At 46.8% G+C, this 25,881-nt stretch overlaps 1 protein-coding gene across 3 annotated transcripts in view; it reads left to right on the forward strand.

Annotated features, from left to right (window-relative positions):
- The window catches only part of TBCE (tubulin folding cofactor E), a 505,807-nt gene that overhangs the window by 157,889 nt on the left and 322,037 nt on the right, over positions 1 to 25,881 (forward strand). For all 3 annotated transcript variants that reach the window (XM_089690000.1, XM_089690001.1, XM_089690002.1), the window contains exon 5: positions 24,692 to 24,780. In XM_089690000.1, the coding sequence (XP_089546126.1) occupies positions 24,692 to 24,780 (89 nt within the window). The remainder of the gene's footprint in view (positions 1 to 24,691; positions 24,781 to 25,881) is intronic.

Consider the following 25,881-nt stretch of genomic DNA (forward strand, 5'->3'; position numbering starts at 1 on the left):
CTTACCGCGACTGCAGCTAAACTCCACGATTCCTGCGCTTCCAACTGGTTTAGCTCTCTTGAGATGTGGGGAAAATGGAGCTCCCGTTACACAGGAATGATCACACGACACTCTCAGGTTGCAGTGGGAATTCACTCTGAGACCGGGTCTAACCCCAGCCTCCTGTTTTATTACAAGCACGCACACGCCCCCCCCCCCCCCACACAGGGGGGGTCAGGTCAATCCCCTCCCACAGAACAATGTATAGGGAGTGTCTATACACAGAATGTACATCCTGTTTGGAGTGTAGCCTTTCCTCTTATATATACTGGAAGCCAGTTACACCAGTCCTCCCCTCCCCCATAAACTCTCTGTGGAGAGCGAACTTCCCATCCCTTACATGCTATCAGCTCCTAGTAGTATGTACATTGTCATTACAAGCATCCCTTAGATTAAACAGTGTCAGTCTGTATCTGAATGGGCCCGATACGATCTTTATTAAAACACATCCATCCAGATACAGTTCAGGTCGGTAGTGGCTTGTAAGATATACATGAGCCTACACGCGGAGTTCGCACTGCCCGGCGCCTGGCCATACGAAGTCCATGTGGTACTATGCTGCTGATATGTGGATACAGGCTTGCATCGAATGCCGTGGTGGTATACACGCCGGTCTATAAGCGCAGATCTGCCATCTCATCCATTACCGAGCTGAGTACTGTAATATATAAATTGTACATGCGCATGGCCTAATTGCAGCCTTCAGAGCTTTAGTTAAGCCACACGAGAGACATAGGAATAACACTAATATGACACATTTAAAGGACAACCTGTAATACAAAATTTCCATGACATTCCCTCCTGTTTTATCATATTCTCCTCGTGTCCCTTCTTGATCTTCTTCAGCTTGATCGGTGTCGTCTCAAAACCTCAAAGAGTTGGTCTTAGACCAGAGTTCCTGTAGTTGTCTCTGAGAATAAAGCTCCACGGGCAGACTCGACGCAAACAGGCTTGATTGAAGCAATGATCCTCGAGCGTTGGAGCCTTCACTACAGGAAGGCTCTTGCAAAAACCACAAACGGAACTTTTTCAAACTGGTCCGACAAATGGAACCGGGATTGGGGTATAAACAAGACTTGTGATCCCACGGTGGTCCGGGGAGATCCAGCAGCCGATTCTCAAATTACCCCTGCAAACGGGGCCACACACGGCTGGTCTCGACCCAGACGGTTTTCCAAAAAGTGGAACAAACAAATCTTGCAGCTTTATACACAAACAACGATGAGGCTTAAAGCTTGCTTGGAGGTCTTGGGGAACATGGTCTTCAGGGAGATGAATCAGAGGGAAGCCAGGACGTAACCTGCAGAGAAAGTGGCTGGTTGGTGTGGTCTTCTTCCGATCAGTGGTTGGAGTGGGATCCCAGGAGCGGGCATGGAGATGTGGTCGTCTGCCCGAGCTTGGCTTACACGGCTGATGAGGCAACAGGAACATCTCACCGCGGTATATAAGAGGCAGAGGAAAAAGAGAAGCATCAGGACATACACTCCCACTTCCTTCAACCAAGATCCGATGGAGAACAGGAAATCTCCCAATCCTCCCAAATCCTTGAACGGATTCCAACCCTCCCTAGCTATAGCTCTAGCTTTTCCCTGTAGTTCACTAACTTTGTCCATATGGGCCTGGACCTTGTCATCGGTATCTTCTATCCAAGTACAACAATCCACTCTGATGAACTCACACAACCCCCCTTTGGCGGCTAAAAGGTAATCAAGGGCAATCTTCTCCTGAAGCACTAAAATTCCCATCTGCCGTTGTTCTTGGGCAATTTCTCTGACAGCCTCTACGGTCTCGTTAAACATACTATCCACGATGACAGAAAAATTGTTCAGGCGCTTCATAAGTTCTATTCCCCAACCTGTCCATGAGGGGAACCAAGCCCATGCCTGGTCGCCCTCAGAGAACAGCTCCCTGCGAACTCTCCCTGCCATCCTTACCTTCTTGTGGACCATCAACTCTTCATGATCCATCACTACATAGGATGCAGGGACTAGCTTTATGAGGGCACACGAACCTTTTGCGTTCTGGGGAAATGTTCTATAGGCTGCCGAACCACACAGAAAATAGTATGGACCTGTCAGAGCAGAGCAGGGGGAGTTCTTCGTTCGGCCTCTGGCACTGAGTAACAGTTGCACAGACTGGGGGATTGCTCCCTCAGTCTGCACATCACATCCGTCCTTCCAACAAACGTGGTCTGGTCGGTCAGTGTGGTTACTCAGAAGGGAAGTCTGGTTAGTCAGATTGACTGTTATACCTCCCTCACAGGTGGTAGTCCCAACAAACTTGTTACCTGTGCCAAAGCTGATGTTAAAGCACACCTGAGGGCTGCTTAGCTGCCCAGTTACCCATAATGGACTGACAAGGGCCCTACAGGAGCTAGAGCTAATGTTGGTACTGAAACTGATGTTACCTGCTAAAAATGTGTCATTAAGTTCTACAGACAAATGTCTACGTGGGGGCTGACCAGGGGTCCCTTGCTTTTTCATGCGGACACGGATGTCATATAGGGCATGAACAGCGTCCATTGCGGACATGGGATGACTGGGTGGGGGCTTAGAGCATACCCAACAGTTGGTTTTGTTGGCGGTTCTGGCTAATCGCAGATGCATCTTAAATAAAAGGTTGGGGTATCTGCCGTCCTTTCCTCCGTTCACACACATGTAAGACATACAAACAGAAAGAAAAAGGAAAATGAAACCCCTCATTCTCTGGTGTAGCTGAAAAGCTTCTTGTAGTGGCTTGCGTGCACCCAGTTGTCTCGTCCCTCGAGCTTGAGTGAGGTAGGTGTCGTCAGCTGGACTTGGTATGGTCCGGTGAACTGTGGCTCGAGTCGGGTTCTTTGATGTTTCTTTAGGACGACCCAATCACCTGACTCAATAGAAAGAACACCCGTTATTGCATTTGGATCCGGGAGCGATTCGCGAACCCGATGGTGTATCTTCTGCAGCTCCCGTTGCTCCCGCAAAGACGACAACTGTTGAGGAAAGTACAACCCTGTTTTGGGAGGTCCCCTAAACAACACCTCGTAGGGTGACAGCCCATGTGTTTGCCGAGGGGCATTGCAGATGGAATAGAGGGCAATGGGGAGACACTCAGGCCAAGGTTTTTGGGTATCGGCCATGATTTTGGAGATCCTGTTTTTAAGGATTCCGTTTAGACGTTCAAGCTTACCGCTACTCTCAGGGTGATACGGGGTGTGTAGCCCTTGGTTGATGTGAAGGGCTTTACATACCTCTGCAAAGATCTGTCCAGTGAAGTGTGACCCCCCTATCGGACTCAATGGTTTCAGGTAGACCCCAGCGGCACACAATCTCAGACAGGATTTTCTTCGCCGTGGTACTAGCGTTGGCACACGTAACGGGCCACGCAACTCACATGCCCTGGCCAGTGCCCACAGCTCAGCTTCCTGAGCCGACATATGTGCGTTCAAAGAGCCCTTTTCCACAACCAGTGTGTGGCTTACCGTCTTGGGTGTAGTACCTGGACCCATCGACAAAAAGATTTTTCACTTCTGGTAGTGGCGCTTCCTTCACCGGTCTGATCGCCGCTGACTCCAGTTCCATCAAAAAAATGCAGTCGTGTCCCTTGGAAGAGAGGTTAGTAGTGGAAAAAGAAGACATGTTAGCAGAAGAGGTGTTAGTATCGTTAGTCGAGTTGCAAGATTTAGCACTGTCGTTGCTGTCCTCCCCCCTTCTCGTCTTCCAACACAGGAAGAAGAGAAGCTTGGTTAAGAATAGTGCATTGTTTGATAGTGAGGTTAGTAGGGCTTAGGAGGGCTTTCCCCTGAGAGGGGTATCTTGCCTTGGATGTCCTGTTTTCGCAAGACCGTTCTTGCTGCACTGGTGTCGGTGAGGCAAGGGAGGGGATATTTTAATTCCTCTAGAAAAAGATGGACCTGGGCTGACACTGATTTTCCAACTTCCTATGAGGATTTACTTCTATAGGAGATACTTACCATGGTGGGGACAGGGGTGGAGGACTCATCAGGAATGAACTGCCACCGACCTTTAGGTAATTGGGGACAGATCCTCCTCATGTGCCCTGTTTGGTGGCACTGGAAGCACCTGGGAGGGGGCCTACCCGTCCTGTGACCCAGATCCCTTTGTTTCTCGTGTGGGGTCTGGGACATAAGAACTTTGGCCTTGTCCTGTTTTCTCCTATCCATTTCCCTCTCTATTGCTGCAAGAGTGGAAAGGATAGCAGGGATAGACATCTCATTATATTCGGGTCGGGCCAGAACCAGCCTTTCCCGAATTTTAATATTGATGCCTTCCAAAAATTTGGCCCGCAACAGAATGTGCGTCGCGGTCACCTTTACCCCTTCAGTTGGAGCATCAGGTCCAACTTCCAGATCCGCATCCAGTGCCGTCTGCTTGAGACGGCGCCAGAAGCAGGCGCTTTCCTCATTAGGACCCTGGGTGAGCTTCATCATGTCCATAGTATAGGTAGCACCATACATTTCTGGAAGCTTTGCCTTTAGCTGTGCACAAAACTCTTTGCCCCCTGAAGTCATCTCCTCATGAGTGGTTATAGAGTACCCTGCAATCACTGTACTAGCCACTTCCATGCCCACCTTTGCCCGCAGGATCTGCGCACAATCCGACCCGCTCATTCCATAGCTGAACTGGTTTTGTCCAAACATTCGAGCAAATCCTCTCGGATTGACTCGATAGTCTGGGAGCTCAGCCAGAATAGTGCGGATCTCTGTCGGGGTGAAGGGGACATGCCAAACTACCCGTTCCCCTAAGGTCCACTCCCCCTGTGCATTGGGAGGTCCTTCAAATTGCTGCACCCTGACTGGATAGGCCTCGGTCCGGGAAGAGTGCAAGGGCTGGCCTGGCTTCATCGGTGGGCTTAGATTAACCACCTTGCTTACTGCACCTTCAGGTTTGAGGTCCCTCAGATCAGGGTATAGCTGGGGGGCAGGGGTCTGATCAGTGGCTCGTAGCGCTTTGATGCAATCCGATCTGTTTCTTAACCGGGTGTCTATTCCTCTTGAATCGCAGATAGTCTGCAAATCGGTTGTTGAGAAGACTTCGTAGTTGGAAACAGAAGGAGCTGGGGTGAAGCAGGGAGAAGGGAGAGGTAGAGGCTGAGGCATAGATATAGAAGACACGGAAGGTACGTCAAGAGTGACGTCACTAGCAGAAGAAACAGGTGCAGTTATACTTATCTCAGCCACTGTTGGTTGTTCGGGAACCCCAGCAGACCCTGATCCTGCCTGCCTTAGTAGAGTCAGCCCTGAAATAGCTTCCTCCACCTCTGACACCGGATCCTCCTGTTTTATTCCCTCTGGAGGCCAGGTGTACATCACCTGGTTCTTCCGGACAGACACCAGTTTATGTATGCCCTGCTTCCCTAATTGGATTGACCTGTGAAGCCATAGCTGTGCGATCTCTAGTTCTGACGCCTGCATCCGTGGTTCAAATTCAGAGATTAATTTTTCCCACCTCCATGCGTCAAATGTACCTTCCCGGGGAATTTCCCATCTGGTACCCTTCGACCATTTATTCCATCTTTTGAGGGGTTCTGTAGACTTCCCCCCCCCAAACTCACTTTCATCAGCTGTGCAGCTGTCTTCACCCTGAAGAGGGCTGTTTCCCCCTCACTCTTCATGGACTGACTACTGCCCATCGTGACTAATCACTGGTATATATCCCGCGTCCGGGTACCTGTTTACCCCTTGGAGCACTCAGTGGGATCCTACCGAGAGGCCTGATTCCACCACTTTCCCAGCACAGCGTAATTTATGTGATTCTTATCGATCACCCGAAGCGCATCAAGTGGCGGTCAGACTGAGAGCACACCTCCCACTCCCACAGCGCAATTTATGTGATCCTGACCACCCGAAGTGTTTGTGGTAACCAGGCTAAGCGTTGCACTTCCCTGGACCGCCCACTCGCACAGCGCAATTTATATGGTTCTCATCACCCACTGTGTTTGGCAGGCCACACCGCACAATGATGAAAGTGGCTTTTCTCTCCCTGCACACAGTAGCTAACACAAGTCAAAACAAAAGGAGGGGTTCTTTGATGTTACTTATGGGTCACTGGTTGCCCGGAAACCTGCTAACTGACCTTTAGGAAAATCATGTAAAGAAAAACTTTCCTAATACACACAGAAAATCCCTTTTCAACCGGAAAAACCGTTAAAAAGGACAAAGTGGAGCCTTATGAAAAAACTCGGGACGTTTAGCAGTAAAACAATTACACAGAGGTAAACCGAAAAACTGCGCCATAAATAACCCCGGTTGCCGGCGTGAAAATCGCTCCTACCAGTGCCGCTAAACGATTCGCACTACACCCGCGATCTTTGCTGCAACCGCCTAAAACCGTTTATACAAAAAATCTGCTCGACGCGAAACACGCTGCGCAGCAGCTTTAAACAAACCCGCTTTACAACAAGGAACCACTTTTAACAAGAAATACACAAGAAAAACACAATCACTATACAAGAAATCTATGCGCAAAAACCCAAACTTCACCGCGCTCACTAAATGTGGAACACGTGAGGGGAAAACTCGCTTAATACACTTTAAATTGGCTGGCAATACACAAATTTAAAGCTAAAAGCAAACAACTTAAACTGTAAAAATTTGGATTAAAAACACAATATGGGTCAAATGCATATAGAAAACTGCATACACACCGCATATAGATCATTGAAACTCAAAGCGAAACTCGCAAAACGGCGTTCCCGAGTCATCAAAAACAAAATGGCGGAGAAACCACATGGCAGTCACAAAATGGTTGCCAAACAAAGAGACATGTGAAGCAGTCAACAAAATGGCCACCAACAGAGAAGCACATGTGGTAGTCAACAAAATGGCCACCAACAAAGAAAGCACATGGCAGTCACTAGCCTCAAAATTGCCTCTAACCTCTTACATAAAACAGACTTTTGGACAAAACATACACTGGACAATTACACAACAATATACAGTACACATACAACACAATTTGGCACAATCACAGAACGGACATGGAAAAACCAACATATCACACTAACATGCGCATGTAACAGAAAAGACCCACTGCTGCATGCTTGCTGGGAGCAGTAGTACCGACAAAACACTGCACAGACTGTATGCACACAAAGGTCTTACAACAGTTAACAATTAATCTAAACCTTTCAGCACTGTAATAATTACCTCACCTGAAGGAAGGTAAAGCAATTACCACAGTACCTACAACCCGCAAATACTTATCTAAACTATGCAAAAACTTTTACCCGCTAAAACATATACCCGTTTAATTTTTGGTTGAAAGATTTTTAAACTTGACCAAATCCAGCCAACCAAACCCACCCCTCTGCTGTTTTTTGCAGAGGAAAACCCTTGTCTTTCACCCACAAATTAAAATTTTAGGACAACTAGGTCCTTGCTAAGCGGAATTCACGTTAGCTAACAGAGAGCAAAAAAAGGCACACGAACGCGCAAAAAGCGATCCTCTAAGCGGTAGAGAGACCTGAAATGTGCCGGCATACTTTTTGCTAGTTCATGATAGCTCATTCCCCCCTCGTACTCGGTTAGCTATCGCAGAATTGGCGTTAGGATCCACTGGCTCGCCAAATGTTTTGGAAATTTGCTTTTAACGAATTTTTCCTTACCGTGAGTACCCACAGTTGGGGGCGCAGCAATCCCCCATAAAGCTGTGTGAATTTCGCTGCAGCCGTATTACGCCCTCCACTTACCGTGACTGCAGCTAAACTCCACGATTCCTGCGCTTCCAACTGGTTTAGCTCTCTTCAGATGTGGGGAAAATGGAGCTCCCGTTACCCAGGAATGATCACACGACACTCTCAGGTTGCAGTTGGAATTCACTCTGAGACCGGGTCTAACCCCAGCCTCCTGTTTTATTACAAGCACGCACACGCCCCCCCCACACAGGGGGGGGGGGGGGTCAGGTCAATCCCCTCCCACAGAACAATGTATAGGGAGTGACTATACACAGATTGTACATCCTGTTTGGAGTGTAGCCTTTCCTCTTATCTATACTGGAAGCCAGTTATACCAGTCCTCCCCTCCCCCATAAACTCTCTGTGGAGAGCAAACTTCCCATCCCTTACATGCTATCAGCTTCTAGTAGTATGTGCATTGTCTGTACAAGCATCCCTTAGATTAAACAGTGTCAGTCTGTATCTGAATGGGCCCGATACAATCTTTATTAAAACACATCCATCCAGATACAGTTCAGGTCGGTAGTGGCTTGTAACATATACATGAGCCTACACGTGGAGTTCGCACTGCCCGGCGCCTGGCCATACGAAGTCCATGTGGTACTATGCTACTGATATGTGGATACAGGCCCGCGGCCTACTGCCGGCGGCATTCGCATTGAATGCCGTGGTGGTATACATGCCGGTCTATAAGCGCAGATCTGCCATCTCATCCATTACCGAGCTGAGTACTGTAATATATACATTGTACATGCGCATGGCCTAATTGCAGCCTTCAGAGCTTCAATTAAGCCACATGAGAGACATATGAATAACACTAATATATGACACATTTGAAGGACAACCTGTAATACAAAATTTCCATGACAATGGTTATGGCACTCTCTGTGTGTATTTGTAATGCCACTTTTCGATAATCTTTTTGCGTGCCTATCAGTGTTATGATTCTGATTCTATATCTCATTCCACCATGTAGGTGGACTTTTTTTTTTGCCATCTCGTTTTATGCTTTTATATGCTTGTTTCTCAAAAAAAATATGGAAATATAAATTCAGGTAATTTGCTCTTATTTTGTCCAAAAAACTTTTCAACTCAACAGTAGAACCCTCCCATATCATAAATACATCATTGATGAATCTATACCATAGCGAAATCAATTAGACATAGGACGCCAACTCGGTATTGTCCATCAAGGTACGTTTCCACTTCCCCAGGTACAGATTGGTGTAGGATAGAGCACAACAAGTGTTCATCGCTACTCCTTGTACCTGGAGGAAGTGGGAACCATCAAAAGAAAAAAACCTTATAGTGCAAAATGAAATCAAGTGATTCCACAATAAATTCATTAAAGTGCCAATTATCACAAACTTTTTGAGAGAGAATATGTAGAATACAGACCAGGCAACTATATAGTGCCTCAATATCAATGGTGACTAAAAGGGTTGAAGAGGAAATCTGAAGTCCATCAATGATTTTAAGTAAATGAATAGTATCCTTCACATAGGTAGGTAAACTTGTCACATACGGTCTTAAATGGTGATCAATGAATCTAAGATTTTCAGTTAATGAACCATTTCCTAAAATGATTGGTCTGCCAGGAGGTATTTTGTGGTCTTTGTGTACTTTAGGTAAGGAATAGAAGGTGGGAATATGTGGGGGAAACCTGATTCTCACAAATTTCCACTGCGTTTTTGTGATGACACCATTCAGATACGCTAAATCAATAAATTGGTTGCGGAGGAACTGCACTGGGGACGATTATTTTTTACAACAATCTGAGATCTTCAAAGAAGGTTTGTTCAGAAAGATTATGATATGGGATTTATCAAAACTAAAGTGGAAGAGGACAGGAATTTGGGCGTGAGAACTTATTGAGTAGAATGGTGGTGTGCCCAGGGATCAGAAGGAAAGGGACCAGTATAGGATTATTTTAGATTATAATGTACAATCTATAAAGGTTAAAATCATAATAATAACTGTATTTCACTGGGAGTTAGGTAAATACACAATAAAATCAATTGACAAGTGGGTCCAAGGCCTCTATTCACTGAGTATGGTTTGTAGAAGGCTTACTGGAAGGTGCTGGGTGTTTTATTTTGAGAACAAACGGAACAAGTAGTTACAAGGGTGGTTACATCAGTGCGGAGACTAGGCCGCCAGAATTGTTGAGACATAGACCAAATTTTTCCCTGAGTGCCCAGCTGCTTTGGAAGAATGGTAGGCCTGGAGCAGAGTGGAGATTCTCGGGGACAAAGCAATGATTATGAGGTTTTCATGAGGTGATGTCATATCCGGTTCAGATGACAGCTGCCATCTTGGTACTCCCAAAACCCCTACACCTTCCCTGCAGTTTTTTACGGCAATAATTTTTGCTTTTTTTGGTCTGCGAACTGATTTTAAATGTGAGTATTGATTCTTAGATGTTATTTAAAATAAAGTTTGTGACATTTTACACTATGGGAGTCTTCTTGCTTGCGTCTTCCATGTGAGACACTGGATGACAGAGGTCTGTGGTCATTGCTGGAGCATGTTTGAGTGTTTGTCGGCACCATTGGCGATAACCTTTTGCTCTCTGATTGTATCGAGGATCTATTTCTTGAAAATCATCGTTTGCGGCTTTCTTTGCTTTGTGACTCCTTGAAGGTGAGAGTTAGAGATGAGCGAATCGAACTTGGCGAAGTGGAATTCGTTTTGAATATTAGGAAAAATTCGATTCGCATCGAATCCGAATTTTAGCCAACTTCGGATGCACGAATCGAATTTTCCCCGATCAGCCGGCAAAAGTGTCACTGCAGAGAGCTCCGCTATTTCTGACAGTTCTGACAGTTCATTTACAGCGGTTGAAACATTGTATCTATTTGTTTCCATTTAGGATACAGATGTTTTTATTCGGAAATAAATAGATACAATGTTTCAACCGCTGTAAATGAACTGTCAGAACTGTCAGAGAACTGTCAGAAATAGCGGAGCTCTCTGCAGATACACTTTTTGCTGTACTGGAATTCTTCTTCTTTTCATTCTTCTTCTTTTCATTCTTCTTCTTCTTCTTCTTCTTTTCATTCTTCTTCTTTTCATTCTTCTTTTCATTCTTCTTCTTCTTCTTTTCATTCTTCTTCTTCTTTTCATTCTGCTTCTTCTTTTCATTCTTCTTCTTTTTCTTTTCATTCTTCTTCTTCTTTTCATTCTTCTTTTTATTCTTCTTCTTCTTTTCATTCTTCTTCTTCTTCTTTTCATTCTTCTTTTCATTCTTCTTCTTCTTCTTTTCATTCTTCTTTTCATTCTTCTCATTCTTCTTTTCATTCTTCTTTTCATTCTTCTTCTCATTCTTCTTTTCATTCTTCTTCTTCTTCTTTTCATTCTTCTTCTTCTTTTCATTCTTCTTCTTCTTTTCATTCTTCTTCTTCTTCTTTTCATTCTTCTTTTCATTCTTCTTCTTCTTTTCATTCTTCTTCTTTTCATTCTTCTTCTTCTTTTCATTCTTCTTCTTCTTCTTTTCATTCTTCTTCTTCTTCTTCTTTTCATTCTTCTTTTCATTTTTCTTCTTCTTTTCATTCTTCTTCTTCTTCTTTTCATTCTTCTTCTTCTTCTTTTCATTCTTCTTCTTCTTCTTTTCATTCTTCTTCTTCTTTTCATTCTTCTTCTTTTCATTCTTCTTTTCATTCTTCTTTTCATTCTTCTTTTCATTCTTCTTTTCATTCTTCTTTTCATTCTTCTTCTTCTTCTTTTCATTCTTCTTCTTCTTCTTTTCATTCTTCTTCTTCTTCTTTTCATTCTTCTTCTTTTCATTCTTCTTCTTCTTTTCATTCTTCTTCTTCTTCTTTTCATTCTTCTTTTCATTCTTCTTCTTCTTCTTCTTCTTCGTCGTGCCCCGTGACTGCCCAAATGAGCGAAGTGTGCGGTGATTCTAAGATTGACGGCACTCATCTGCATGTCATACTGACTGACAGTATTATTTCTCTTCCCCAGCAGACTCCAAGGGCATTTAAATTAAAGGTACAGTGTTCTGCACTAATATAAAGGCTCTCTGAAGCCTAGAAACCCTTTAAATAAGTTAAATTCGCGGCGAATAAATTCGCATCGAATCAAATTTCTCCCGCAAATTCGGCGAATCAGCCGAATCGAATTTTTGAATAATTCGCTCATCTCTAGTGAGCGTGCACGCTAGCTGGTGGAGGATTTGTTCATATATGTTTGCAGCACTGGATCTGTTTTTTTGGGACTGTTGTTTTAATTCTTACATTTATAGTTATATATTCTTTGGGACTGTGTCACTTTTTGATGTTTTTGGATTGAGTCACCTATCAATAATTTTTAATTGATTATTTTGGGACTGAGACACTTTTTTTTTTTTATATATCAGCCATTGATTTATCCACTTGTGTCAATAGCACTTCTCAGTTGGTTTTCATCGGCTGGTATTGTCACTTATTATTATTTTTGATCTATCATTTTGGGATTGAGTCACTCTTTGTATATATTAGCCATTGTTTTATTCACCTGTGTCACTAGCACTTCATAGCCGGTATCGTCACTTGGCATTTTTTGCACCACCTTACACATCTGTATGTTATATTCACACCTGGATTAGGGATATATTTATATCCTAACTAGAGATGAGCGAATCGAACATGACGAAGTGGAATTCGTTCCGAAGATTTGGAAAAATTCTATTCGCGACGAATCCGAAGATTAGCAAACTTCGGATACACGAATCGAATTTTCCCAAAAATGGTGGCGACATGTGTGGCGACGGAGAAAATGGACAGAGAAGATGGGGCGGGGATCTCTGGGAAGGCGCGCAGACAAGGCGCGCTGACCCATAATGCATTCATGACATGTGATCGCATTAGCCAATCAGCAGCCAGCCAGCACTGTGTAATGGTGGAGCTATAAATCGCGGCCATCTTAAAATTCTCCATTAGCCTCCGGTCATTCAAGAGAGACAGACCTGTGTGTATTAAGGGACAGAGTTAGGGCCACAGAGACTTTAGGGCCACAGAATCGTTACTCAGGGACACAGAATCGTTACTCAGGGACACAGAATTGTTACTCAGGGACACAGAATTGTTACTCAGGGACACAGAATCGTTACTCAGGGACACAGAATCGTTACTCAGGGACACAGAATCGTTACTTAGGGCCACAGCTATCAAAGAATCGAAAATTTAAAGTGACATACACCCTTTTTTTTTTTGGTGGCTGTCGTGCACAGTTGGTGCTGCAGTTTGCACGCCGGGTGGCGGTAATATTTTTTGGGTGATTAGTGCATTCCAGTGACATAAACGTACAGTTTCCAGCCAACGGCAAGCTGCAATTGACCGATTGTGCTAAATAAACTGACTTTCTGCTTCACAACCACTATTGTACGTTCAAAGAGTTAAATCCATATACACGCCGGGTGGCGGTAATATTTTTTGGGTGATTAGTGCATTCCAGTGACAGAAACGTACAGTTTCCAGCCAACGGCAAGCTGCAATTGACCGATTGTGCTAAATAAACTGACTTTCTGCTTCACAACCACTATTGTACGTTCAAAGAGTTAGATCCATTTACACTCCGGGTGGCGGTAATATTTTTTGGGTGATTAGTGCATTCCAGTGACATAAACGTACAGTTTCCAGCCAACGGCAAGCTGCAATTGACCGATTGTGCTAAATAAACTGACTTTCTGCTTCACAACCACTATTGTACGTTCAAAGAGTTAAATCCATATACACGCCGGGTGGCGGTAATATTTTTTGGGTGATTAGTGCATTCCAGTGACAGAAACGTACAGTTTCCAGCCAACGGCAAGCTGCAATTGACCGATTGTGCTAAATAAACTGACTTTCTGCTTCACAACCACTATTGTACGTTCAAAGAGTTAGATCCATTTACACTCCGGGTGGCGGTAATATTTTTTGGGTGATTAGTGCATTCCAGTGACATAAACGTACAGTTTCCAGCCAACGGCAAGCTGCAATTGACCGATTGTGCTAAATAAACTGACTTTCTGCTTCACAACCACTATTGTACGTTCAAAGAGTTAGATCCATTTACACTCCGGGTGGCGGTAATATTTTTTGGGTGATTAGTGCATTCCAGTGACATAAACGTACAGTTTCCAGCCAACGGCAAGCTGCAATTGACCGATTGTGCTAAATAAACTGACTTTCTGCTTCACAACCACTATTGTACGTTCAAAGAGTTAAATCCATTTACACGCCGGGTGGCGGTAATATTTTTTGGGTGATTAGTGCATTCTAGTGACATAAACGTACAGTTTCCAGCCAACGGCAAGCTGCAATTGACCGATTGTGCTAAATAAACTGACTTTCTGCTTCACAACCACTATTGTACGTTCAAAGAGTTAAATCCATTTACACGCCGGGTGGCGGTAATATTTTTTGGGTGATTAGTGCATTCTAGTGACATAAACGTACAGTTTCCAGCCAACGGCAAGCTGCAATTGACCGATTGTGCTAAATAAACTGACTTTCTGCTTTACAACCACTATTGTACGTTCAAAGAGTTAAATCCATTTACACGCCGGGTGGCGGTAATATTTTTTGGGTGATTAGTGCATTCCAGTGACATAAACGTACAGTTTCCAGCCAACGGCAAGCTGCAATTGACCGATTGTGCTAAATAAACTGACTTTCTGCTTCACAACCACTATTGTACGTTCAAAGAGGTAAATCCATTTACACGCCGGCTGGCGGTAATATTTTTTGGGTGATTAGTGCATTCCAGTGACATAAACGTACAGTTTACAGCCAACGGCAAGCTGCAATTGACCGATTGTGTACAATAAACTGACTTTCTGCTTCACAACCACTATTGTACGTTCAAAGAGTTAAATCCATTTACACGCCGGGTGGCGGTAATATTTTTTGGGTGATTAGTGCATTCTAGTGACATAAACGTACAGTTTCCAGCCAACGGCAAGCTGCAATTGACCGATTGTGCTAAATAAACTGACTTTCTGCTTCACAACCACTATTGTACGTTCAAAGAGTTAAATCCATTTACACGCCGGCTGGCGGTAATATTTTTTGGGTGATTAGTGCATTCCAGTGACATAAACGTACAGTTTCCAGCCAACGGCAAGCTGCAATTGACCGATTGTGTACAATAAACTGACTTTCTGCTTCACAACCACTATTGTACGTTCAAAGAGTTAAATCCATTTACACGCCGGGTGGCGGTAATATTTTTTGGGTGATTAGTGCATTCTAGTGACATAAACGTACAGTTTCCAGCCAACGGCAAGCTGCAATTGACCGATTGTGCTAAATAAACTGACTTTCTGCTTCACAACCACTATTGTACGTTCAAAGAGTTAAATCCGGTTTTATTTTTGGGGTGCTTATTGAATTAAAGAGTATGTCAGACAACACGCAGAGGAGTGGCAGAGGAGGCAATGTTTCAGGAGCGAGCAGACGTGGCAGCAGAGGAAGGGGTCGAGGCAGCACTAGTCGCAGCCAGAGGCCAGTGCTCCCGGTGTCATCCAGCGGTCGTGTCTCCACCGACAACCCTGCCGTCATCGATTGGTTGACTCGGTCGTCTTCCTCTTCCCAGGTCACCTCTGACACCTACAGCCAACGGTCGGTGGGTACGTCAGACACAACCGTTAGTTGGCATGGCCCGGGAGCAAGCCCACTGAAATCACGTGTCCTTGACCTGCCCCTGTCCTTTGGTGTTCCCTCACCAAGCGAAGTATCGCATGCTGTGGGCTCAGCCCCACTGTACAGTGAGGAAGAGCTAACAGAGGGCGGTCAGGAACGGGGGGAGACATCCGCCTCTTCAGCAGCCAGGCGAAGAAGTACTGGCCAGGAGAGTGGCTCGGTAGCCGGTCTAGAGACAGGTCTGTCTCCTGACCCACACACAGCCGAGGGGGCTAGTAGTGACGCGGAGACCCTAATTGATGATGATGAGGCTGATCGCACTTGGCAGCCTCGTCGTCATCAGGCTATTGCTTCCGCATCATCAGGAGAAGAGGGTGCCAGCTTGCCAGCGAGCAAAACAGTCGGTGGGTTGCCCAGGAGGCAGCAGGGTCGCAGCAGTGTCAGTGGAGCCAAACGGCCACGGAGTAGAGCACCAGCTCCACTGCAGCCTACCACCACGGCCAGTAGTGGTGCCGGTGTGCACGGAGGAAGTAGCAGTCAGCCAGTGAGGAGTAGCGGGGGCAAAGTTTCCTACTCGGCGGTGTGGCAATTTTTCGTCAAGCCGCCCGAGGAAGTAAACGTAGCCGTATGTCGACTATGTGGCCAGAAAGTCAAGCGTGGCCAGGGGGCCAATGTTGGGACTACAGCGTTGCGTCAGCATATGCAGTGTCGCCATTCGGTGGCCTGGGAAAACCGTGATAAAGATACGGCGGTTCTGCCTGCCCCAGCCCCCGATCCATCACCCGCTCCGTTACTTACTCCGTCACCCGACGTCAATCGCCCTCTATCAGCCAGTCAAGGCTCCAACACTTCTGCTGAGGGGAGTTGTCGCTCGTTGGCATCTTCCGCTCGTTCAGATGCTCCTTCTCCTGCTACTCCTCTTCACGGATTCCGTCAGCAGTCTTTCTTGGAATCCGTTTCCAAGAGACAACAGTTTGCGAGCACGCACCCGACGGTGCAGAAGCTGAACGTCCTCCTGTCCAAGTTGCTGGTGCTGCAGTCCCTCCCTTTCCAAGTGGTGGACTCAGCACCTTTCCGAGAAATGATGGCTTGTGCCGCACCGCGGTGGAGAGTGCCAAGCCGGCATTTCTTCGCCAAAAAGGCAGTGCCAGCCCTGTATTCACATGTAGAAGGGATGGTGGGCCAGTCTTTGAGCATGTCGGTCTCTGCCAACGTGCACGGCAGCGCCGACGTGTGGAGCTGTAACTACGGTCAGGGACAGTACATGTCATTTACGGCCCTCTGGGTGAACGTGGTGCCGGCACAGCCGCACCAGCAACTTGGACAGGTCACGCCGCTTTTGCCTCCACGTTTGCACGTCCTTGGTCCAGCAAAGATGTCCGCCTCTACCACCTCTTCTTCCGCCGTGTCCTCAGCCGCCACCCCCGTGCCAAGTCCCATTACCCGACCGGCATATCACATGTGCAGGGCGCAACGGTGTCACGCTGTGCTGCACCTGGTATGCCTTGGCGAACGTAGTCACACAGGGGAGGAACTTCTGAGTGTAATGAACAGAGAAATCGACAGATGGCTGTCTCCGCGCAAACTGAAAATCGGAACCATGTTGACCGACAACGGAAAGAACATGGTGTCTGCTCTGCGTCAAGGAAGGTTGTGCCATGCTCCATGCATGGCTCACGTGTTCAATCTGGTTGTCAAGCGGTTCCTAAAATCCACCATCCCACTGCAAGACATCCTTAAAATGTCACGTAAACTTTGCATGCATTTCAGCCATTCCTACACCGCAAAGCACACCCTCCTTGAGCTGCAGCGGCAGAACGGAATTCCACAGCATCGCCTGATCTGCGACATTGCAACAAGGTGGAATTCAACCCTACATATGTTAGACCGCCTTTACGAACAGCGAAAGGCCATCACCGATTTCCTGATGTTACAAGCGGATAAAGGTACTCCCCTGTGTAACTTAGATGTCAGCCATTGGCAGCTCATGCGTGACACCTGCCGCTTGCTCAGGCCCTTTGAGGAGGCCACGCTATTCGTGAGTCGGCAGGACTATGGGATGAACGACGTCATTCCTCTGTTGCACGTCCTGGAACAAATGCTGTTAACAATGGCTGGTCAGGGTGCGGTAGACGTGGCGCACAGATCTCAACGCCACATGACCCCTGTGGGGGCAGGACAGGAAGAAGAGGAGGAGGTAGAGGAGGACATTGGTGCTCAGGAATTATTGAGTGAAATGGGTGGTTTTTCCACTCAGCGGACAGGAGTGGAGGAGCAGGAGCATCTGGTAGAGGAGGAGGAGGAGACAGAGGACCCAGACGCACCGTGGCAGTATGCTGTGGAGATGGAGGCAGGGAGTCCCTCGCATTCCTTGGCACAAATGGCCCATAGCATGCTCGGTTGCTTGCGTAGCGACAGCTGAATAATAACCATCAGACAGAGGGATGACTTTTGGCTGTCCACCTTGTTGGACCCTCGCTACCGTTCAAAAATGGTGGCCTTTTTCACACCTGCTGAGAGGGAGGCCAAAATAAAGTACTATAAAAACCACCTATGTAGTCAGTTGGTCTCTGCCTTTCTGCGCCAACGTCCATCCTCAGACACTGTGGGCCCTGTGCGCTCGTGTTCCGCTGCCATGGCAGCAGGGGAGGGGTGGGGTGGTAGGAGCAGTGGCAGCTCCACCAGCAGCGGCTGCCTCAGTCTGCAGTCGATGATGAGTAGCTTTCTTCACCAGCGCAGTGAGGAAACTACTAACCAGCCACAGCAGCAGCAGCATCAGGTGGACCTGGAGCAGGACCTCAAACAACAGGCTTGGGCCTACTTGGACAGCACCCTGCCAACCGAGGTAGACAATCCCCTTGACTACTGGGCAACGAAACTTGACCTTTGGCCCCAACTAGCTGAATTTGCCCTTGAAAGGCTGTCATGCCCGGCCAGTAGCGTGGCATCGGAGCGCGTGTTTAGTGCGGCAGGAGGTATTGTAACTCCGCGGAGGACACGACTGTCCACCCAAAGTGTGGAGAGACTCACGTTTGTGAAAATGAATCAGGCGTGGATTAGTCTGGATTTCAAACCACCAGTTCCTGACACAACTGACTAAATCCGCCATGAATCATGCCCCAAACATGTTATTAGGGACAAATGGAAGACCTCCACCTGATCCGTACATTTGTATATATATTTTATTGAGAGGCTGCTGGTCGGCCGACTCATGTTTTGCACATTTTTAATGACTTATACTCTGCTGGTCGGGCCCCTCATGAATTGGGGTTTTTAAATTATTTATACTTCCCTGGACGACCGTCACATGAATTGAACCTTTTTAATGACTTATACTCTGCTGGTCGGGCCCCTCATGAATTGGTGTTTTTAAATTATTTATACGTCGCTGGACGACTGTCACATGAATTTAAACTTTTTAATTATTTATAGTCGACCAGTTCCAGACCGATGGAATAGCAATTTTTTTAAATATTTATTTGACACGTGTTGTCCATCTCATCAATGAGGTGGACTGTTTATTTATTGGCCACGGTTTGGCCCCCTCCTGTTTCTTACATTGTTAACTTGTTGTATCGGTCACGGTTTGGCCACATGTTTGGTTGTCTTGTTAAGATTTTCTGTAATGTACACAGTTACGCTTGACTTGTCGACTTTCCACAATCTCCTAAGGTATAGCATCGCATCAAAGTTTTTTTTTTTTTTTTTTTTGGTCTAAACCATTTCTTATAATGTCAATTTGTAGGATACGCCGCTGTAAGGCGACCTACTTTTTTGTCACTGTGTAGACATCTATTTATAGGCCGATGTTTGGCCAGAAAGATATATTTAGTAATAACCTAGCCGTTCAAGCCGCTCACTGAACACCTCGGGAATTGCTTTGTATATCTGTCGCCTTAGAGGCCGCTGTCTGAACAGCTCATGAATTGCTTTCTATATGTGTTGCCTTTGAGGCCGCTGGCTGGACAGCTGATGAATTGATTTGTATATATGTACTTATTGTCCGCTGTCCGGACAGCTCATGAATTACTTTTTGTATATAGCCTTCCAAACCACTCTCAGAATAAGTCATGATATTCATGCTGTGTATAGCCTTATAGGCCAATGGTCAATCAAGTCATGATTGTTATAGTGTGTATAGCCTTATAGGCCGCTGTCTTTACAACTTTATAATTCCATGCAGTATATAGCCCTATCGGCCACTTTCTGGCATCCAGTTGCTGTAGCCCCCATCACCACATTGTGCCACGGGCCCCTGTACCGCCTTCTCATACTGCTGCCAGATCCATCCTCTGCCATGTGCGTCTTTGTCGTCTGCTCACGCTGCTGGGTTCCAGTTTTAAACCTAGGCCTGTGTATGGCTTCCGAATACTGCTGCCTCCACCGCCATCCTGCGCCATGTGCCTCTGTCGTCTGCTCACGCTGCTGACGGCTTCCGCTTTTTAACCTAGGCCTGTGTATGGCTTCCGAATACTGCTGCCTCCACCGCCACCCTGCGCCATGTGCCTCTGTCGTCTGCTCACGCTGCTGACGGCTTCCGCTTTTTAAACTAGTCCTGTGTATGTCTTCCGAATACTGCTGCCTCCACCGCCACCCTGCGCCATGTGCCACTTTCGGGTCTCCTCACACTGCTGCCAGGTCCATACTGATTCATGGCCCCCTGTACCGGCTCCTCATGAACGTGGTTCAGCGGGTTTGCATCACTTAACGGCAAATCGTTGACAAATGCTGGGACGTTCAGTGTTGTGCGCATTAAGCCAGACACCAAAGGGCAGCACAGACCTGTTATTACTCGCTCAAGCATGGCTGAACAAAACCAGTCTCTACCACAAATTGGACCCAGACCTGCCCAGGGTCTCGTAACTAGATTGCACGGAGGAGTAGAGTCCGTTATCGGAATTAAATAGACAAAACGCCACACCAAAAAGAGTGGCCATTTCCAACACTTATTCCAGAAAGAGGAACAACCCGTTTCATATACGGCCCGTAGACGTTTCACGTCTGACACATTCAGTCGATTTAAGACGCAAGCTCCACTTCCTGTGGTCTCTGACCGTCGATATACCTTTAAGTGTCAGCTTTGAAGCTATATTCCCTCCGGAGCACTGACACTGGTGCCCTTCCGTCAACATGCCTTTAAGTTTCAGTTTTCAACCATATTCCCCACAGAAGCCAAACTCTTGGGTATCCCAGAAGCTGCTCAGCGGGTCAGGGCAATAAAGCTCCCGGTTCGCAGGTTGTTCCGTCTTATGGATGGAAGTACGACGGTATATGATCTTCTTCGCACCCACGGCATCACCTCATAGAATCTGTGCATTGCATCTGCAATCACAACGCTGACTTCCCGGATCGCCACTCAGCCATTGGACTCTTGATAGTCGTCCCCCCACACTGCTGCTGGGGGGACTTTTTAACCTAGGCCTGTGTATGGCCTTCAATTGAAGCTGCTTCCGCTCCGCCACTCTGCCATTGGACTCTTGATAGTCGTCTCCCCACGCTGCTGCTGGGGGGACTTTTTAACATAGGCCTCTGTATGGCCTTTAATTGAAGCTGCTTACGCTCCGCCACTCTGCCATGGGCCTCTTGGGTATCCCAGAAGCTGCTCAGCGGGTCAGGGCAATAAAGCTCCCGGTTCGCAGGTTGTTCCGTCTTATGGATGGAAGTACGACGGTATATGATCTTCTTCGCACCCACGGCATTACTTCGTAGAATTTCTGCATTGCATCTGCAATCACAACGCTGACTTACCGGATCGCCACTCAGCCATTGGACTCTTGATAGTCGTCTCCCCACACTGCTGCTGGGGGGACTTTTTAACCTAGGCCTGTGTATGGCCCTCAATTGAAGCTGCTTCCGCTCCGCCACTCTGCCATTGGACTCTTGATAGTCGTCTCCCCACGCTGCTGCTGGGGGGACTTTTTAACCTAGGCCTGTGTATGGCCTTCAATTGAAGCTGCTTCTGCTCCGCCACTCTGCCATTGGACTCTTGATAGTCGTCTCCCCACACTGCTGCTGGGGGGACTTTTTAACATAGGCCTCTGTATGGCCTTCAATTTAAGCTGCTTACGCTTCGCCACTCTGCCATGGGCCCCTGTACCACCTCCTCTTGCTGCTGCCAGGTCCAGAGTGTGTCATGGGTCCCTGTACGGCCTCCCATTGCTGCTGACTTCATCGCCAGACTCTGCCATGTGCCACTTTCAGGTCTCCTTACACTGTTGGTGGGTTCCATTTTGTGATAGGGTGCTGTATGGCCTTCCATTGCTGCTGCCTCCACCGCCACCCTGCTCCATGTGCCTCTGTCGTCTGCTCACGCTGCTGACGGCTTCCGCTTTTTAACCGAGGCCTGTGTTTGGCTTCCGAATACTGCTGCATCCACCGCCACCCTGCGCCATGTGTCTCTGTCGTCTGCTCACGCTGCTGACGGCTTCCGCTTTTTAACCTAGGCCTGTGTATGGCTTCAGAATAATGCTGCCTACACCGCCACCCTGCGCCATGTGCCTCTCTCGTCTGCTCACGCTGCTGCCAGGTCCATACTGATTCATGGCCCCCTGTACCGGCTTCTCATGAACGTGGTTCAGCGGGTTTGCATCACTTAACGGCAAATCGTTGACAAACGCTGGGACGTTCAGTGTTGTGCGCATTAAGCCAGACACCAAAGGGCAGCACAGACCTGTTATTACTCGCTCAAGCATGGCTGAACAAAACCAGTCTCTACCACAAATTGGACCCAGACCTGCCCAGGGTCTCATAAGTAGATTGCATGGAGGAGTAGAGTTCGTTATTGGAATTAACTGTGAGGGACTTTTAAACCTAGGCCTGTGTATGGCCTTCAATTGAAGCTGCTTCTGCTCCGCCACTCTGCCATTGGACTCTTGATAGTCGTCTCCCCACGCTGCTGCTGGGGGGACTTTTTAACATAGGCCTCTGTATAGCCTTCAATTTTAGCTGCTTACGCTCCGCCACTCTGCCATGGGCCCCTGTACCGCCTCCTCATGCTGCTGCCAGGCCCGTAATCTGCCATGGGCCCCCGTACCGACTCCTCATGCTGCTGCCAGGCCCGTAATCTGTCATGGGCCCCTGTACCGCCTCCTCATGCTGCTGCCAGGTCCAGAGTGTGTCATGGGTCCCTGTACGGCCTCCCATTGCTGCTGTCTCCATCGCCACACTCTGCCATGTGCCGCTTTCAGGTCTCCTCACACTGCTGGTGGGTTCCATTTTGTCATAGGGTGCTGTATGGCCTCCCATTGCTGCTGCCTCCACCGCCACACTGTGGCTCCACACTCTGGTTTTGGCCCCGTGACTGCCCAAATGAGTGAAGTGTGCGGTGATTCTAAGATCGACGGCACTCATCTGCATGTCATACTGACTGACAGTATTATTTCTCTTCCCCAGCAGACTCCAAGGGCATTTAAATTAAAGGTACAGTGTTCTGCACTAATATAAAGGCTCTCTGAAGCCTAGAAACACCCTTTTTATAAGTTAAATTCACAGCGAATATATTCGGCTCGAAGCGAATTTATTCGGCGAATTCGGCGAATCAGCCGAACCGAATTTTTGAATAATTCGCTCATCTCTAATCCTAACTTATGTCATCCATTTTTTTCACATAGCAGTCACTTTGTAGCGCAACACCCTGTCACCTTTCATTTATTTTGTCACTATTTTGGAATATAGTTAAGTGTCTGCGATCACTACTCCCATACACATACTGCCTGCGGTTTATACTCCCGTCCTTTTCTTTTTTTTTTTTTTAATTTACCACCCAGCTACTTCTTAGTTCTGACCAGCTAAAAATTTTTTTTACTGAAATTGACATATTTACATGTTTTTCCTCTGAGAAACATTTGCAATATTGTTTATTGTATTTACCAGTGAGCACACTTTGGTACTAAATACATACCGTCATAGAATTAATTCACAGGTAAGTTATCCTCATTAACCGCCTCCCGCCCATTATATAAGGTAATGATGGGCACAAGACAATTCTCTCGTTCTGGGAGGACGTCATATGACGTCCTCCCACTCTAACCGCGCATGCGCAGCTCCGGGAGCACGCAGCGTGGCGATCGGTGGTGCGCTGTGTCCACACAGTGGATCACCGATCAACGGAAAGAGCCGAAGATGTCAGCTTGGTCATGTGATCAGCTGTGTCCAATCACAGCTGATCACCTGTAAATAGCGAAATGCCGGTTATCGGCTTTTCTCTCCTCGCAAGCTGTCACACTGACTGCTTGAAAGGATAGGAGAGCCGGTAATCTGCATTCCTCAGAGGGGACATGTACACTGATCATCAGGGCACTAATGATCAGTGTGCCCTGATGATCAGTGTAGCCCCAGCAGTGCCACCTGTCAGTGCCCATCAATGCCAGCTATCAGTGCTCATCAGTGCCACCTGCCAGTGCCCATCAGTGCCACATCAATGCCACATATCAGTGCCTATCAGTGCCCATCTGAGCTGCCTTTCAGTGTCACCTATCAGTGCCAGCCAGTGTTACCTATCAGTGCTGCCAATCAGTGCCCGTCAGTGCCACCTATCAGTGCCGCCTAACAGTGCCAGTCAGTGCCGCTTATCAGTGCCAGTCAGTGCCACCTGTCAGTGTCGCCTTTCAGTGCCATATATGAGTGCTGTCTTTCGGTGCCACCTACTAGTGCCTCCTCATCAGTGCCACCTATCAGTACCCATCAGTGCAGCCTATCAGTGCCCATCACTGCAGCCTCATTAGCGCACATTAGTGAAGGAGAAAAATCACTTATTTACAAAATTTTATAACGAAAACTAAGGAAAAATTTTTTTTCAAAATTTTCAATTGTTTTTGGTTTGTTTAGCAAAAAATTTAAAACCCAGAGGTGATTAAATACCACCAAAAAAAAGCTCTATCTGTCTCAAAAAAAGATAAAAATTTCATATGGTTACAGTGTTGCATGACCGCGCAATTTTTATTCAAAGTGCGACAGCGCTGAAAGCTGAAAATTGGCCTGGGCAGGAAGGGTGTATAAGTGCCCTGTAGGCAAGTAGTTAAAGGCTTAACAGTGCTGGAATGTGGGTGGGCACTCTTATGTCATCCACGTACACTGTAGGACCATCATCTGGATAACTTACTACTACCACCTCCTACAAGACTTGCTTGCGGTAGCTGTAGAAGGGTTTCAAATATACACTGAGATCTGAGAGGCTGAAATATACTGATGAGCTAATGAGGATAGAGTAGTTAGCTGGAAAATAAGGGTTACACTTTATTCCATGAACTGATGCTGTCCTCTGCTTTGGACCTACTGGTTACTTTGGTAATATTACTGTTACTTATTGTATTTCTTTTATGTGAATGTTTATCTAAGGTAGAACTATATGACTTTTTTTCTGTTAATTTCAGCCAGTTGAACACATTGTCTGATATTTCATTGCGAGGATATGAAGTCAGTAATGCCGGACAGAAAGGAGAGATTCTTCAGTCATGTCCAAGTATCCTTTTCTTGTTTTAGTGATCTTCTGTAACCAAATCATGAGACCTTTTCATGTACACTATACCCAGTCCAACATACTGTCATGCTTACCCCTAACGCAGGTGGTCAGGCACTATAGCTGGCTTTTGTGTTCTTCACCTATAGCAGGCCCCTTTCCCATAAGGCAAGCAAGCCCACCGGTACTTGGGGCAGGCACAAACTGAGCACAGCAAACAGGTACTTGTGGTTGGCAGAGTGGTTTAGTTACAGCCCAGGTACAAGACAGGCAAGGTTAAGCATAGGGTCAGATTCATAGTCAAAAGGCAGGCAGAGTTCAAAGAGTAGTCGATAGCCAATCCGAGGTCATCAAGGAGAGAATCCAAACAGCAGAGCAGGACAGACAGACAGCGAGCTTGCAGCACATGTTACAAATGCAATATCATGAGCATGAGACTTCGTTCTTGGCTGGCTTAAATTGAGTTTAGTCTCTACACTGAGTCTGGCCACATCAATCACCTTGCAGGTGGACAGACACAGAGAGTGCATCATAGCCAAAGTTAGGATACTGGAATGAGACTAACAGTTGTGACGGCTCAGGAGGATTATATGCTTCTGACACACACCCTAATTTGAGAGCTGGTTGTTTATTACCCACAAGCCTTATACATTTTATTATAAAAATGTGCCTGTTTCAGAATTGGCAAGGTTGGCAATAGTAAGAAACAAAGAAAAAGATCAAATAAGTATTTTAGTGGGTGTGCATCAGAGGAGTTTGGAGGGTAGGTCAGTGGCAAGTATGTGGGGGAGAGGAATAGGAGGGTATGACTGTGGAAGGCATGTGCAGAAGAGGAATTAATAAGGGATTTTAGGGTCCTGTGTAAAAGTGGTGGGTATGTCAGAGGACAGTATCAGCAGGGGAGGACTGCAGAGGCTCAGACAGTTGGCAGTAGGAGCAGTAGAGGGGAGCTGGAGGGATGTAATAGCAGATAGTTTGAGCAACAGAGGGATGCTGGTGTGTATGGCACTGGTGACTTTGTGTAGGAGGGGGGTGTGTGACATTGTAGTATGTTTGGGAGAGGTGACAGACAGGTAAGTGCTAGGAGACAGAGGCTCTGATATA

Source organism: Staurois parvus, unplaced genomic scaffold (genome assembly GCF_062004578.1).
Source record: "Staurois parvus isolate SC_StPar_1 unplaced genomic scaffold, SC_StPar_1.0 ptg000509l, whole genome shotgun sequence".
In the NCBI taxonomy this organism is placed as follows: Eukaryota; Metazoa; Chordata; class Amphibia; order Anura; family Ranidae; genus Staurois; species Staurois parvus.